This window comes from Neophocaena asiaeorientalis, unplaced genomic scaffold (assembly GCF_003031525.2).
Source record: "Neophocaena asiaeorientalis asiaeorientalis breed wild unplaced genomic scaffold, Neophocaena_asiaeorientalis_V1.1 scaffold240, whole genome shotgun sequence".
Lineage (NCBI taxonomy): Eukaryota > Metazoa > Chordata > Mammalia > Artiodactyla > Phocoenidae > Neophocaena > Neophocaena asiaeorientalis.
In genome coordinates, this window is record NW_020185331.1 from 6,017,526 (window position 1) to 6,030,787 (window position 13,262).

At 46.3% G+C, this 13,262-nt stretch overlaps 1 protein-coding gene across 2 annotated transcripts in view; it reads left to right on the top strand.

Moving 5' to 3' along the window:
* Positions 1-13,262, top strand: part of PDCD11 (programmed cell death 11) — a 41,834-nt gene that overhangs the window by 16,818 nt on the left and 11,754 nt on the right. For both annotated transcript variants that reach the window (XM_024735015.1, XM_024735016.1), the window contains exons 13-22: positions 109-360; positions 911-1,045; positions 1,548-1,742; positions 2,703-2,873; positions 3,642-3,861; positions 4,666-4,815; positions 5,235-5,350; positions 6,794-7,335; positions 8,224-8,286; positions 12,763-12,871. In XM_024735015.1, coding sequence (XP_024590783.1) covers positions 109-360; positions 911-1,045; positions 1,548-1,742; positions 2,703-2,873; positions 3,642-3,861; positions 4,666-4,815; positions 5,235-5,350; positions 6,794-7,335; positions 8,224-8,286; positions 12,763-12,871 — 1,953 coding nt within the window. The remainder of the gene's footprint in view (positions 1-108; positions 361-910; positions 1,046-1,547; positions 1,743-2,702; positions 2,874-3,641; positions 3,862-4,665; positions 4,816-5,234; positions 5,351-6,793; positions 7,336-8,223; positions 8,287-12,762; positions 12,872-13,262) is intronic.

Sequence of the window (13,262 nt, forward strand, 5' to 3'; positions counted from 1 at the left end):
AGAGCAGGTTTTTAGGGACTGACCATGGCTCTCAGGGGGATGCAGAGACCAGCTCAGTGGCTCTCTTGGTAATGGATGACTTGGTCACGGCCAGTATCCTTTCCCTAGGTTTTGCTTTGTGACCCTGAAGCCAGGAAGCTGATGATGACCCTGAAGAAAACCCTGGTTGAGTCCAAACTTCCTGCCATTACCTGCTACGCTGATGCTAAGCCTGGTCTGCAGACACACGGCTTTATCCTCAGGGTCAAGGACTACGGCTGCATTGTGAAGTTCTACAATGACGTGCAGGGACTGGTGCCCAGGCATGAGCTCAGTGCCGAGTATATCCCTGACCCAGAGAGTGTCTTTTACACTGGCCAGGTAAGCCTTCCCCTGGATAGGCTCCTACCGTTGGTGACCCCATGAACACAGATTTGAAGGAGTAGGAAGGCTACTTTTTAAGGGTTACAGAAGAGAGCATGTTGGGTAGCGGGCCTGAGCCAGCTAAGTGGAGGAGATGGAACAGAACAGAGAGAGACCCTCAAGGGAGCTCAATGGATGCTAACAAACTAACGAACCTTAGGCCCTCAACCTAGAAGAAATTAATCTTCACCTGTTATACACTAGTGTCCCTCACATCAGAAATTGTTCTGAGGCCACTATCACCACAAGGGGGCACTGCCCTAAATCCGATGAGTCTGGGTCTGTCTAGGAAAAAGTGATTTTTTAAAACTTGGGATTATACCCCAAAATTCATTCATGTCTTTTGTCACCCGAAAGGCTGACTTGTGGGGATTCTGTGTAGCTCTCAGTACGTTTCTCTTCACTGCCTTCTGATCTGATCCTGGGTCTTGGTGAATCACCCAAGGCCTCTGTGGTGCTGGTGGGGGGCACCTCTCTCCAGGGCCAAGCAGGTATGGTTTCTCACCAGGTGGTGAAGGTTGCAGTGCTGAACTGTGAGCCATCCAAAGAGAGGATGCTCTTGTCCTTCAAGCTGTCAGGTGATCCGAAGGAAGAATGTGCGGGACACAGTCAGAAGAAAAAAAAAGCCATTAACGCTGGGCAGGTACCTGGACTTCTCCAGACAAATTATTTTAGTTACGGTGGTAGAGAGCAGGGCGCCACTGACACCTGGGGTGCTGGAAACCATGCATGGGGATGATCAAGGAAGCTAGATAAGACTCTCGGGCTGTGTGTCAGAGCAGATGGACTGTCTAGGAAGGAAAGTGCGGTTACGGTGTGGCTTGTTAGCAGTGTGCTGCCGCCCCCTTTCCTCTCTGGTCCCTAGGACCAGCCCGCAAAACTGTCTTTCCTTTGGGACCCAGTGGAGGGACCTGGGAGAGGAGTGATGTGAGCACCAGATGGGTCCTGCTGTGTGTGTGGGTGTGTGTGCCTGTTGGGTCTTTGGGAGTGTGGGGTGGGGAGTGGGAGAAAGCTGCTTCTCTGGTCTCGACCTCTCAGTCATCCCTGGTGCTGGATACTCGATGCCTCTGATCTCTACCTGACCCGCACGAGTTGCTCTCTGCTCAAGACAAGCGCTCTTTTTTGTCTTCCTTTTCCCTGAGTAGTTGGTGGATGTGAAGGTTCTGGAGAAGACCAAAGATGGGCTGCAGGTGGCTGTCCTGCCTCACAACATCCCCGGCTTCCTTCCCACGTTTCATCTGTCAGACCACGTCACCAATGGCCCACTGTTGCATTGCTGGCTCCAGGCAGGTGACACCCTTCACAGAGTCCTGTGTCTGAGCGAGGGTGAGGGGCGTGTCGTATCCTTTACTGGTCTCTGGGGGGCCGTGGAGGTGGAGGTGTGGGAGCTGTGGGCCCTCGGCGGGGCAGGGGGCGCTGGGGAACTCCGGGTCAGGCTCTGCTCTTAGTTGGAAACTCCATGGGAAAGAAGTCGGCCCTCTGACTGCAGAAATACCTCCACAGACCAAACCAGTGGGCAAGCCTGCACTTTGCCTCTGTTCCCCTGCTGGGCGTTAGAGCAGGATCGAGGTGCTGCTGGCAGATGCAGGTGGTCAGGGCAGAGGGGGAGCCCAGGGTGTTGGGGAGAGGGCCACGTGGCACTTCAGGCCCAGTAGGACACTCCCAGTGGCACGACCAGCCTTCTTGGGGCACTCAGTGCTCACCCCTGAGTTGGAACAGTTAATAAGTACCTGCTGTCCTCTTTTCTCTCCTCCGCCTCCCTCTGCTGGGATATAGGTCTCAGAATATTGCTTTCGGTCTTCGTGTGGGCGCTTAGAAGGAAGACATTGCCTCCTTTCTTGCAGAATGTAAAATCGATTCTCCTTAGAGTGGAGATAGGCAGAGGAGGGGAAATAGGGTTGGTTAGTGTGAAGATAGGCAGGAGGATGGTGTCACGGCCGGTCCAGCTGCCAAACCACAGGGATGAGCCTTCCCCTTAGGTCCCCTCCGGTAATCTGGAGGTGAGTTAATAAGGGCAGGAACGAAACAGTGATTCCCAGACTTCAGTGTGAATCAGAATCCCCTGAAGGGCTTGGTCCAACACAGCCTGCTCCCCGTGCCCCCCAAGTGTCTGATTCAGTAGGTCTGGGCTGGTGCTTAAGAATTTGCCTCTCTAGCTAGTTCCCAGTGATGCTAATGCTGCTGGTCTACACACTTAGAGAATCACTATGGTAGAGAGGGTGTAGAGTGGAGAACGGAGATGGGAGAGATGGACAGCTCATCTGTCCTTTCTGGAACATTCCTTGACGAAGTGCCACTAGCTCCTTTGCAGGAAGCCAGCTTTGGTGTCTGCAGTAGAGGGTGGCCAGGATCCCAAGAGCTTCTCAGAAATCCATCCTGGAATGCTGCTCATTGGTTTCGTGAAGAACATCAAGGACTACGGTGTGTTCGTCCAGTTCCCGTCAGGCCTTAGTGGACTGGCTCCCAAAGCTGTAAGTTCACCTCCCTGCACAAGGGCCTTTGAGGGGAGACAACAGGGACATGGAACCTGAGGGTTGGTGGGAAAGAATCTATTCTCTTGAAAGATTTTCAGGGGCATGACACAGATGCACCTGGCTGAGGGGGAGTGGAGCTGAGACTCAGTCTGCAGTCCTCTTGCCCAGCCTGTAAGTCTTGGCTCAGGGCTGTGTCCTGGAGGAAGGGGCACCTTTTCTACTTCATGCCACAGCATTGGGTAGGTCATTGGGTAGCAGACTTTTCAGACTGGAAAAGATCCTAGCGATCCCGTAGTTGAACCCCCTTTCAGGCGTGCTGCATAAACTGACGCCCAGAGCGGGGAGGAGTCTTACCAAAGCCCGTGTAAGATGGTAGTGAGCAAAGGGCTCATCGCTCATTCCTGCCGCAGACAATTCATAAGTGTTTCGTCCTTTCCGTAGGTGTGTTCCCCTGATGTTTTGCCTGGGCAGGTCTCATTTGCATCCCCTGCCAGAACAATTTTAACAATGGGAGAGGGGGGAGGGCCCCAGAAACATGCACAGTGAGGGGCAGAGAGTTGCTCTGGGGCCTTCTCTGCTGGGTTGGCAGCCAGGGCGCCTCCTGTGTTTTTACGAAAGGGGAGGTGAGCTGTGCTCAGAGGGCTGGGGGGACCTTCCTGGGGTCCATCTCCTGCCTCACACACTTCTTTCTGGGTGTTTCAAGTGGGTTGTCTTAATAGAGACGTCCTTTCCTTTCTTCATTTTGTGCCCGCTCTTCCCTTTTAGATCATGAGTGACAAGTTTGTGACCTCCACAAGTGACCACTTTGTCGAGGGGCAGACGGTCGTTGCTAAGGTGACCAACGTGGACGAGGAGAAGCAGCGGATGCTGCTGTCGCTGCGGCTGTCGGACTGCAGTCTGGGGGACCTGGCCACCACCAGCCGCCTCCTCCTGAGCCAGTGCCTGGAGGAGCGGCAGGGTGTCCGCAGCCTCATGAGCAACCGAGGTGGGGGCAGGAGGGCGGAGGATGAGGGCCAGGGGTGGGGCGTGTGCGTCTTCAGTCTGTTCCGATGAGTTGTTGGTCTTCCCTGATGTTAAAAAAATATGGGTAACCTTTTGTTAATGGGAGTAGGATCTCCATAAAGTGCACAAATCTTCTAGAGTACAGCTCAGTAAACATTTATAAAGTGAACATCCCTGTTTAACTGTCATCCGGATTCAGATAAAAGATCATTACTTGGTATCCCAGAAGTTCCCCTGGGGCTGCCTCCCAGTTCAGAATCAAAATTTCCCTGAGTTCTGTGACCTCAGGTTTGCATTTGTTGTGAATCCATTCACTTCTTCACTTTTTGTTCCTTTATTCGTCAGATGTGTAGTGGATGACAAAATGGAACAGGGACCTGCTAGAAGACTTTGGCGGGGGTGGTTATTAGTCTGACCCTACTAAGCTTTGAACCATTGTGTAGATTTGTTGGAACCCTGATGGGATTTGGGAATAAGAACCTTGAGAAGGTAGATTCCAAACAGAAAGAATGAAAATTCCGAAATCAAAGGAAAGCATGTGTTACTGGCATTCGTTGGCTATTCCATGAATTATGGCCATGTGGGATGAGCAAGGGGCATAGGTCTCTGCCTGTACTGGGAATTTTCATGGATATCAGACATTTTTACCAAGAGCAATTTTGCCTTCATAGTGGTTCCAACGCTCCATGTTGGAAATGTCCTCCATGTGTCAGCATATTTCCAAAGGAAAAGAATGGTGAGTGTCATTTCATCTTGTTAATCCCTATTTCCTTTGGGTCTCTGGCAGACTCTGTGTTGATCCAGACGCTGGCTGAGATGACCCCAGGGATGGTCCTTGACCTAGAGGTGCAGGAGGTGTTGGGAGACGGCTCTGTACTGTTCAGTGAGGGCCCAGTGCCCGGCCTGGTCCTAAGAGCCAGCAAGCATCATCGGGCAGGTGAGTGCATCTCTCGCCCATCATGGTTTGTAGGGGAAACCACTTGCCCGTTGCTTCCTCTTCTGGGTACAGAATTTCCAAATACATAGATGAGCTGATCCAGCAGAAATTTTTGGCATGCTTATCTTGTGTAAATGCAAATGAAGACAGCAGCATACTAAAGAAGGTTTTGGTATGAATCTCTTTATTGTTGTATTTGGGTAAATCTAGATTTTTATATACCAGGTTGCATAAATTGACACAACCTGAATGTGAATTATGGGAGCTAGACCCTTGGCTTCCCTAGTGCACATAAACCTGGGACATAGGTCTACTTTTCCTTTTTGTGCCTGTGGGCTGCAGGGCTGTTGGAGAGATGCTGTCTCTCTTCGCCCCTGCTCCAGGAGGGTGATCACATTGTGTTTGGTTCTGCACTGCAGGGCAGGAGGTGGAACCTGGGCAGAAAAAGAAGGTTGTGGTCTTAAATGTTGATATGTTGAAGTTGGAAGTACATGTTTCCCTCTGCCACGATTTGGTGAATAGAAAAGCTAAAAAGGTAAGCTTGCTGACTGAGGACTTCCATTCCCATGGTTTCAAAGGTGTTACACCCCTTCAACCCCACATGGTTCGCAGATACCTGTAGACAGGGTGGCCGTGTGCCTGGATTTGTCTGGGTCATTCCCAGGTGTACCTGTCACCCTGGTGTGCTTGTTGTTTTTGTTTTCTTGGCTGAGCCACGCGGCTTGCAGGATCTTAGTTCCCCGACCAGGGCTTGAACCCGGGCCCTGGCAGTGACAGCACCGAGTCCTAACCACTGGGCCGCCAGGGAATTCCCCTGGTGTGCTTGTTAGTTGCAGTGACTTTCACTGTGGTTTGGGCTGTAAATCACGTGGTCACCCTGATTAGGGCCAAGCAGGTGCTTGGATGAGTGAAGCGGGCCAGGTGTCTTAGGGGGTGGTGACAGTAGGACTCGACACTAGGACTGACAGACTGCGGAGTGCACGCACTGCCACAGAGGAGCAGAGACTACTCGGTTCCATCTCACTGTTGCCACATGAGAACATCTGGGTCTAGTGTTGGGAAGTCTGAATTTTAAGAGAAGGCAGAATGTGGATTTTTTATTTGAAGTAAACGTAGGAAATGTTGGAAACTATTTTTCTTTTTAAACATCATGTGAACCAAAAAAACATGTCTGTGGGTAGTTTTGACCTCCAGGCTGCTCATCTAACACCCTCTTCTGTCCACTTTTGTGTGGGCAAAGAATGGGTTCAAGGGAAATCTTAAAATGAGTGGTATCTTTCTCCGGATGACGCGTATATTTCGTCATCGTCTAAAGTACTTATTAATCCCCTAATCGCATAGGGTATGTTACAGAGAATTATATAGATGTAATCCTTAACCTCCAGTTGCTTATAATTTTAAGACTTTGAGAGACAAAGAGAAATAGAAAACAGTATTAACCCCTCACTAAGCTTTCTAGCAGGTCCCTGTCCCATTTTGTCATCCGAGTGAAGCTAGTGCATGTAAGGGCATGAGCACAGGTTGGATGTTGGAGAAAGACAGGCTACATGCCTTGCACACAATAAGCTCTCAGTAATGACTGTCTTTGTTGAGTGAGTGAATAAACTGGGTGGAGAGCTAGCTGCAGGACTAAGCGAGGGGGAACCACAGTGTCTTAAAGCTGGAGAACCATTAGAGGTCACTTGGCTGTGCATCACAGTCACCTTTAAAGTTCTGCTTTCACTAGTTCCGGGATAGGATCTCAGAATCTGAATTCAAAACAGAGGCTAACTCCAGGTGATCCTGATGTGGTCACATCGCCTCAGTGTACAGGAGGGGAAAGCTGGGTCCAGGGAGTGGAGGCTAGTTTGTTACAGCTCAGATGAGCCTTGAGCCCCCTGGACTCAGAGGACTTTCCCAGACCTACCCTGCCCAGTGGGTGAGGAACAAGTCCTTGTGCTCTGTAAGAAGCAGGGATGGTGGGTTTTCTGTTTTCCAGCTGAAGAAAGGCAGTGAGCACCAGGCGATTGTGCAGTACTTGGAGGAACCCTTTGCCCTTGCCTCCTTGGTAGAGACTGGCCAGCTAGCAGCTTTCTCCCTGACCTCTCACCTCAACGACACCTTCCGCTTTGATTCAGAGAAGTTGCAGGTGGGACAGGGTGTCTCCCTAACCCTCCAGACCACAGAACCAGGAGTGACAGGTCTTCTTTTGGCCGTTGAGGGGCCAGCTGCTAAGAGGACCATGAGACAGACCCGGAAGGACTCTGAGACGGTCGACGAGGATGAAGAAGTAGATCCAGCTCTGGTTTTAGGGACTGTAAGGAAGCACACCCTGTCCACTGGGGACGTGGTCACAGGGACCGTCAAGTCCATTAAGCCCACCCATGTGGTAGTGACCCTGGAAGATGGCATCATTGGCTGCATCCATGCCTCCCACATTCTAGATGATGTTCCAGTGGGCACATCTCCTACCGCCAAGTTGAAAGTTGGGAAGAAGGTCACTGCCCGAGTGATTGGCGGGAGAGACATGAAGACATTCAAGTATGGAGGCTTTGGGGGAGGGACTGGCTTTGAGGGGAGATGGTGGTAATCGTGGGAGAAGGCATGGGAACTGAGGCAGTTTCCAAAAAGTTGTGCATATGTTAGATTTTCTTTTAGTTAACCAAAATATTCACCAAATAATCCTTTTGTATGTCTTTATTTTTTAATGGTGTATAATGTAGTGGTTAAGAGCGTTGATTTAGAGTCAGATCTGGGGCGAATTCCAGATTTGCCACTTAAAATTATGCGACCAGGAGTTAAGTAGTTACTCAGCCCTCTGAGTTTTATTTTTCCTAATTTGTAAAGTGAGAGTAATGGTAGTGACTACCTTGCAGGGCCATTGCAAAGATTGGAAGAGAGAACACCTAGCACTGAGTGTGCCTGGTGGGTCGTCTGACACATAGTTATTGCTCCGTATATGTCAGCAGTTACTATAATCCATCCTCCACAGCATACCTTAATTACACTCGTTTACTTTCAATCTAGTTACAGTATGTTATTGCAGCAGAAGTCCTTGCGATAAGAAAACCAAAAAGAGAATTCAAAGTCTAGCCAATGATTTGCGTATTAATTTCAGTAGCTGTGGGATCTTCAGTAAGCCATTTGTTCTCTCTAGACCTCAATTTCCTTATTTTTAGAATGAAAGAGTTGGAAAATTCTTTTCAGGGTTTAATATGACAACCCTAAAAGATCAGGTGAGCCAGTTCCTTAACATTTACTCAAACGATGAGAATGGAAGCCCTCAGGCCTGGTATTACCACTGGGTGGTGTGGCAGTGGAGTGGGCGGTTTTTTAAGCTCGGTGTGGTGGGCAGTTAGAAATTCTGGTCTCCCAATTATGGTGTTACAGAGAATAAGAGAAATGATTTGACATTATTTGTTTCTCCAGGTTTCTCCCAATAAGTCATCCCAGATTTATTCGAACCATCCCGGAGCTGAGTGTTCGGCCAAGGTAAGGGGAACTCCGGTGGTCTCACGGAGGGAGCGCTGGGCTTGGAGTCAGGAACCTGAGTTCTAGGCTTGATTCAGCCAGGATTGTGACTTATTTTGCCTCTCTCTGTCCAGGTTGTCTTTTTTTCTCCAGGAGGGATATTTGTCTGGTTCTCATACAGCTGGTTAGAGGGATTATATGAGAATTAATGTGAAAGCTGTATTCAGGGTTTAAGTATCGATTTAAAGGCTGATTGCAGTTCTGTTTGTTGGCATGTAACAAAAAGAAACATTTTTGCTCTCAACCTAATTTTCTAGAACTCAGTAACTCCCTAAATAAACACCACGTAGCCAAGAACACCACGTAGCCTGTTCTTTGATAATAGACCACTGCTTGGTGACTGAGACTTGAGGTCATGTTCTGGTGGATTCTGCAGAGGGATGTTCCACGAGGGATTCTAGGTGGACTGGTAGGACTAGTAGTTCCGTGAAGTGGTGGATCCAGTTTGTCTGGGGTCATTCTTTCAGAGGATCTCAAGCATGTTGATCTATGGGCCTGTCTGCTTCTGCTTCCCCCATTGAAAACACCCAGCCTCTAGGAACTGATAGGCCATCGGTGACTGAAGCTAGACACACGTGACTGTGCCAGAACCTCTGCAGGGTCAGGCCCAGACCCATCCAGGTTTAAGTCTTATGTGCCTAGGATGTCATGGAAAGACCTCTTAAGCAGCTTTCCGAGCATAAGGTTTGGTCAGCATCCTGAAGGGATCAGAGTAGAAGTGGAATAGTTCTGAGAAGGCTTGTGTCTGAGGTAGGGAAATATTCCTGGAACCTTGAAGTACCAGATGCTAACAACGCTTACTTTGAAGGATGTGAAAGTAAGCCCTTTAGTTCCAGAATGATGAGATTTGGTGGATGCACACGTTCCTGTTTGCTTAATCTGTGGTTTCCTTACTTTTGTAGATTTGATTGTGTCCCTTTGTCGTGAAAACAGAGACCTCCTCATATTCGTTGTTTTAGTCTGTGGTGTCTTCACCTCTGAGGCTGGACGTCTTGTTTAATTAAGGGTTAAGGTCAAGTAGTTTATCCAGGCTAAGGGTAGGTAGTTAAATTAATGAATACTGCAAGGGGTGAGTCAGTGAGCATTGTGGGAAGACTTACTAACATCCTGAATGGTTCTTGACCCTCAGAGTCTGGAGCCTCTCATGAACTATCACTGCTGTTCTGGTCCACCCTCCTGCATATGGAGACTGGTGTGAGCCATAGCAGTGGTCCTTGGTAGTGGCAGTGCGGGCCAAGCCAGGAAATGTGTTCATTCCATAGAGGAGATGGAGGATGGAGAGTTATAACGACAGATAGACAGATGGACAGGTAAAAAACTCTAGCACATCTTCCACCTCCTCCATGCACCTATGTTGTATTGTTAATTATTTTATGTTAATCAAGGCCCCTGAGAAACTTAGTATAAACATAATGCTATTGTTGCTATATTTCTCAAATGCTTTATGTTTTAAAATACATGTTTTGAAGTCAGGAGAAAAAACATTTATTTAATTGACGGTGTTGACTTACTTACGAAATGCCGTCATATTTTCATTCCCACTTGTATATGGAGCTCTTGTACACAAAGAGAATGTCGTGTGTCTTCGAGTTGAGTTCAGGGTTGGTGAGGGACACTCAAGCTAGATAAAACGGTACCTGCTCATTTACCCGTTTGGAGGGGGGCGATGTTAAGAGAGCAGAGCAGTTCAGAAGTCATTACATGTGTCTCTGGAACTCCTGCTAGTCACTGAGTTTTCTCTTGCCATTAATGTACTTATGCTCACCTTTTTTTTTTTTTTTTTTTAAAGAGAGTCCGTTTAAAATCATTTTGGGAAAAGAAAAAAGATAACACATACTTGTTATGTGTGTTTTATTTTTAATTTTTTTTTTTTAACTTAAACAGACATCTATTTTCTCACAATTATGGAGGCTTTCATTCTGAGATGAAGGTGTCAGCAGGGTTTGTTCTTCTGAGGCCTGTCTCCTTAGCTTGCAGGTGGCTATCTTCTCCAGTGTCTTCATATGGTCTTCTCTTTGTATTTATCTATGTCCTAATCTCCTCTTTTTTCACATTTTTTTATTGTGGTAAAAATATAACATAAATTTGCCGTCTTAACACTTTTTAGGTATACATTATGGTATTGTTAACTATATGCATATTTTTATATAACAGATCTCTAAACTTTTTCATCTTGCATGACTGAAACTCTGTAGCCATTCGTTTCCCCGTGACTCCCCAGCCTCTCGCAACCATCATTCTACTTTCTGTTTCGTAGAGTTTGATTACTTCACATACCTCATATGAGTGGAGTCCTGCACAGTCCTTCTGTGACAGGCTTATTTCACTCAGCACAACATCCTCAAGGTTCATCCGTGTGGTAACATACAGCAAGATTTCCTTCTTTTTTAAGCTGAGTAATATTCCATTGTGTGTATATATGTTGTCTTTATCCATTCATCCATCAATGGACATTTAGGTTGTTTCCACACCTTGGCTATTATGAATAGTGCTGCAATGAACATGGATATACAGATATCTCTTTGAGATCTTGTTTTTAATTCTTTTAGATACATACTCAGAAGTAGGCGTGCTGTATCATATGGTAGTTTTTTGAGGAACTTCCATACTGTTCTCCATAGTGGCTGCACCATTTTACAGTCCTACCAACAGTGTGTAGGGAAGGATTCCCTTTTCCCATATCCTTGCCAATGCTTGTTATTTTCTGTTTGATAATGGCCATCCTTACAGATGTGAGGTTAATATCTCACTGTGGTTTTGATTTATATTTCCCTGACTATTAGTGACGTTGAGCACCTTTTCCTATGCTTCTTGGATGTTTGTATTATCTTCTTTGGAGAAATGTCTGTTGCAGTTCTGTTTTTCAGTCAGGTTATTTGTTTTTTTATTACTGAGTTGTAGCTTAATTTCTTATAAGGACACCAGTCGTGTTGGATTAAGGCCCACCCTAACCACCTCATTTTAACTTAATTGCCTCTTTAAATTCCCTGTCTCCAAACACAGTCACATTCTGAGGTATTGGAAGTTGGTGCTTCAACATAAGAATTTGGGGGGCTGGGCGAGACAATTCAGCTCATAACAGAGGCATTCCCGTATCAGCTATTGAGTGAATAAATTTTTTTATCCTAACTATACATATATATATGTATAAAGGCATTATAGATAATGAATGTAAATTATCTGTTAGTTATCTGTTAGAGTGCCAGGCACATGGATGTTCTGTGTGTGTTTTAAGAAATAACATTTTACAGATGTTCCCTACCCAGGCTTCTCCCTTCACCTCCAGAGGATGAATTCTCCATTATTTGACATATATCCATCTCTTGCTTTTATACTTTCGTTTTATATATATATATCTACAAAAAATTATTTTGTATGGTTTTCAAATTTTACATAAATAGTATGCTGTGCTTAATATTCTACAGCTTGTTTTCTTCACTCAAAATTTTGTTTTTGCGATCTCTCCATTTCGGGGCCTAGAGCTAAAACAGTAACCCATCCTGTGCCTGTGCCAAACTGTATATATTTTCAAGCTGATGGAAGACGTTTACGGTTGTTTCCACAATGCCACAGTGAACATCCTTGAACTCGTTCCACTGTGCGCCTGTGCAGGGATTTCTCTAGGGTGGAATTGCTGGGTGTGTTTCAGCTTTACTAGTGTATGAGTTTCCTGTGTTCCTATATTCACCAGTACTTGCTATTACACGTTACAGTTTTACCAGTATTACTTGTACCATTTTACTGGTGAGTTCTGTTTTGTTTTAGAAATTTGAATTGGTAAGCTGGGCTGGTTGGAATGGTGGGAATTCTGTGCTTCCTTTGAAGTGATTTGTGGACTGATAACTTTCAGACCGCATCTCCTTGTTGCTTTTCTGAGAAGAAAAAGAGAATCAAGAAAGTGATAATGCCAAGGTAGCATAGGGCACAGAGCACTGGATTTTTGAATCAGGAACTCTGACTTCAACTCCTGGGTCTGTAGCATAAAATGAGTTTAATAATATCTGTCCTGGGCTTCCCTGGTGGCGCAGTGGTTGAGAGTCCGCCTGCCGAGGCAGGGGACACGGGTTACTTGATTCACACATGAGAGTGTTGTCACATTCAGTGAGAGATTATTTGTGAAAGCAGTTCTGCAAACTGTAAAGCAGTAGCTAAAGCATTGAAAGAAGTAAAATAGTTTTGTTTCCTATACTTATAAAGATTATTGTTGGCTCCCTGCTTTAGGTGAGTGAATTGGAAGGGATTAATTTTCACGCAGGTATTGTGAACATTCATTCCCCTTTAAGGAGAGAAATGGCGGGGGGGGGGTGGTGCATGGTGGGTGTGTATGAGTTAGCGGAGTCCTGTAAGATCCATCCATGGCCACTCGAGGGAGATGGTTTCAAGCTAGAAGCTTATCCAGAGGTTGGTTTACTCTTTGCATTGCCTTTCTGCAACCAGTGAGCTGGAGAAGGATGGCCACACCGCTCTCAACACTCATTCTGTTAGCCCCTTGGAGAAGATTAAACAGTACCAGGCTGGTCAGACTGTGACTTGCTTCTTGAAGAAGGTGAGTAGTGCACGCCCTGCAATGCGATGCTGTCCCTCTTACAGAAGAAAACGGGGAGAAACTGACAATGACCATTTGCACTAGACTTTGCTTCTGTGTTTGCTGCCATGCTGGTTTGTAGAAGACAGTAGAAGGCCTCTGCTCCTAGAAAACTTCTGGTCTAATCAAGGAGCTAAATTTATGGCTTACAAAACAGCTAGCAAGCAACCCACAGTTCTACATATTTATAGATTAATTGTACAAAATGGAAAGAAAGATATATCATAGAGCAAGATTTTAAATCCAGTTCTTTATTTTATTTTAAATAATGTAAAATTCAAATTTCAGTGTCCACAAATAAAGTTTTATCAGAAGACACACGCACAAATATTTTAAATAAAAATGTTTTATT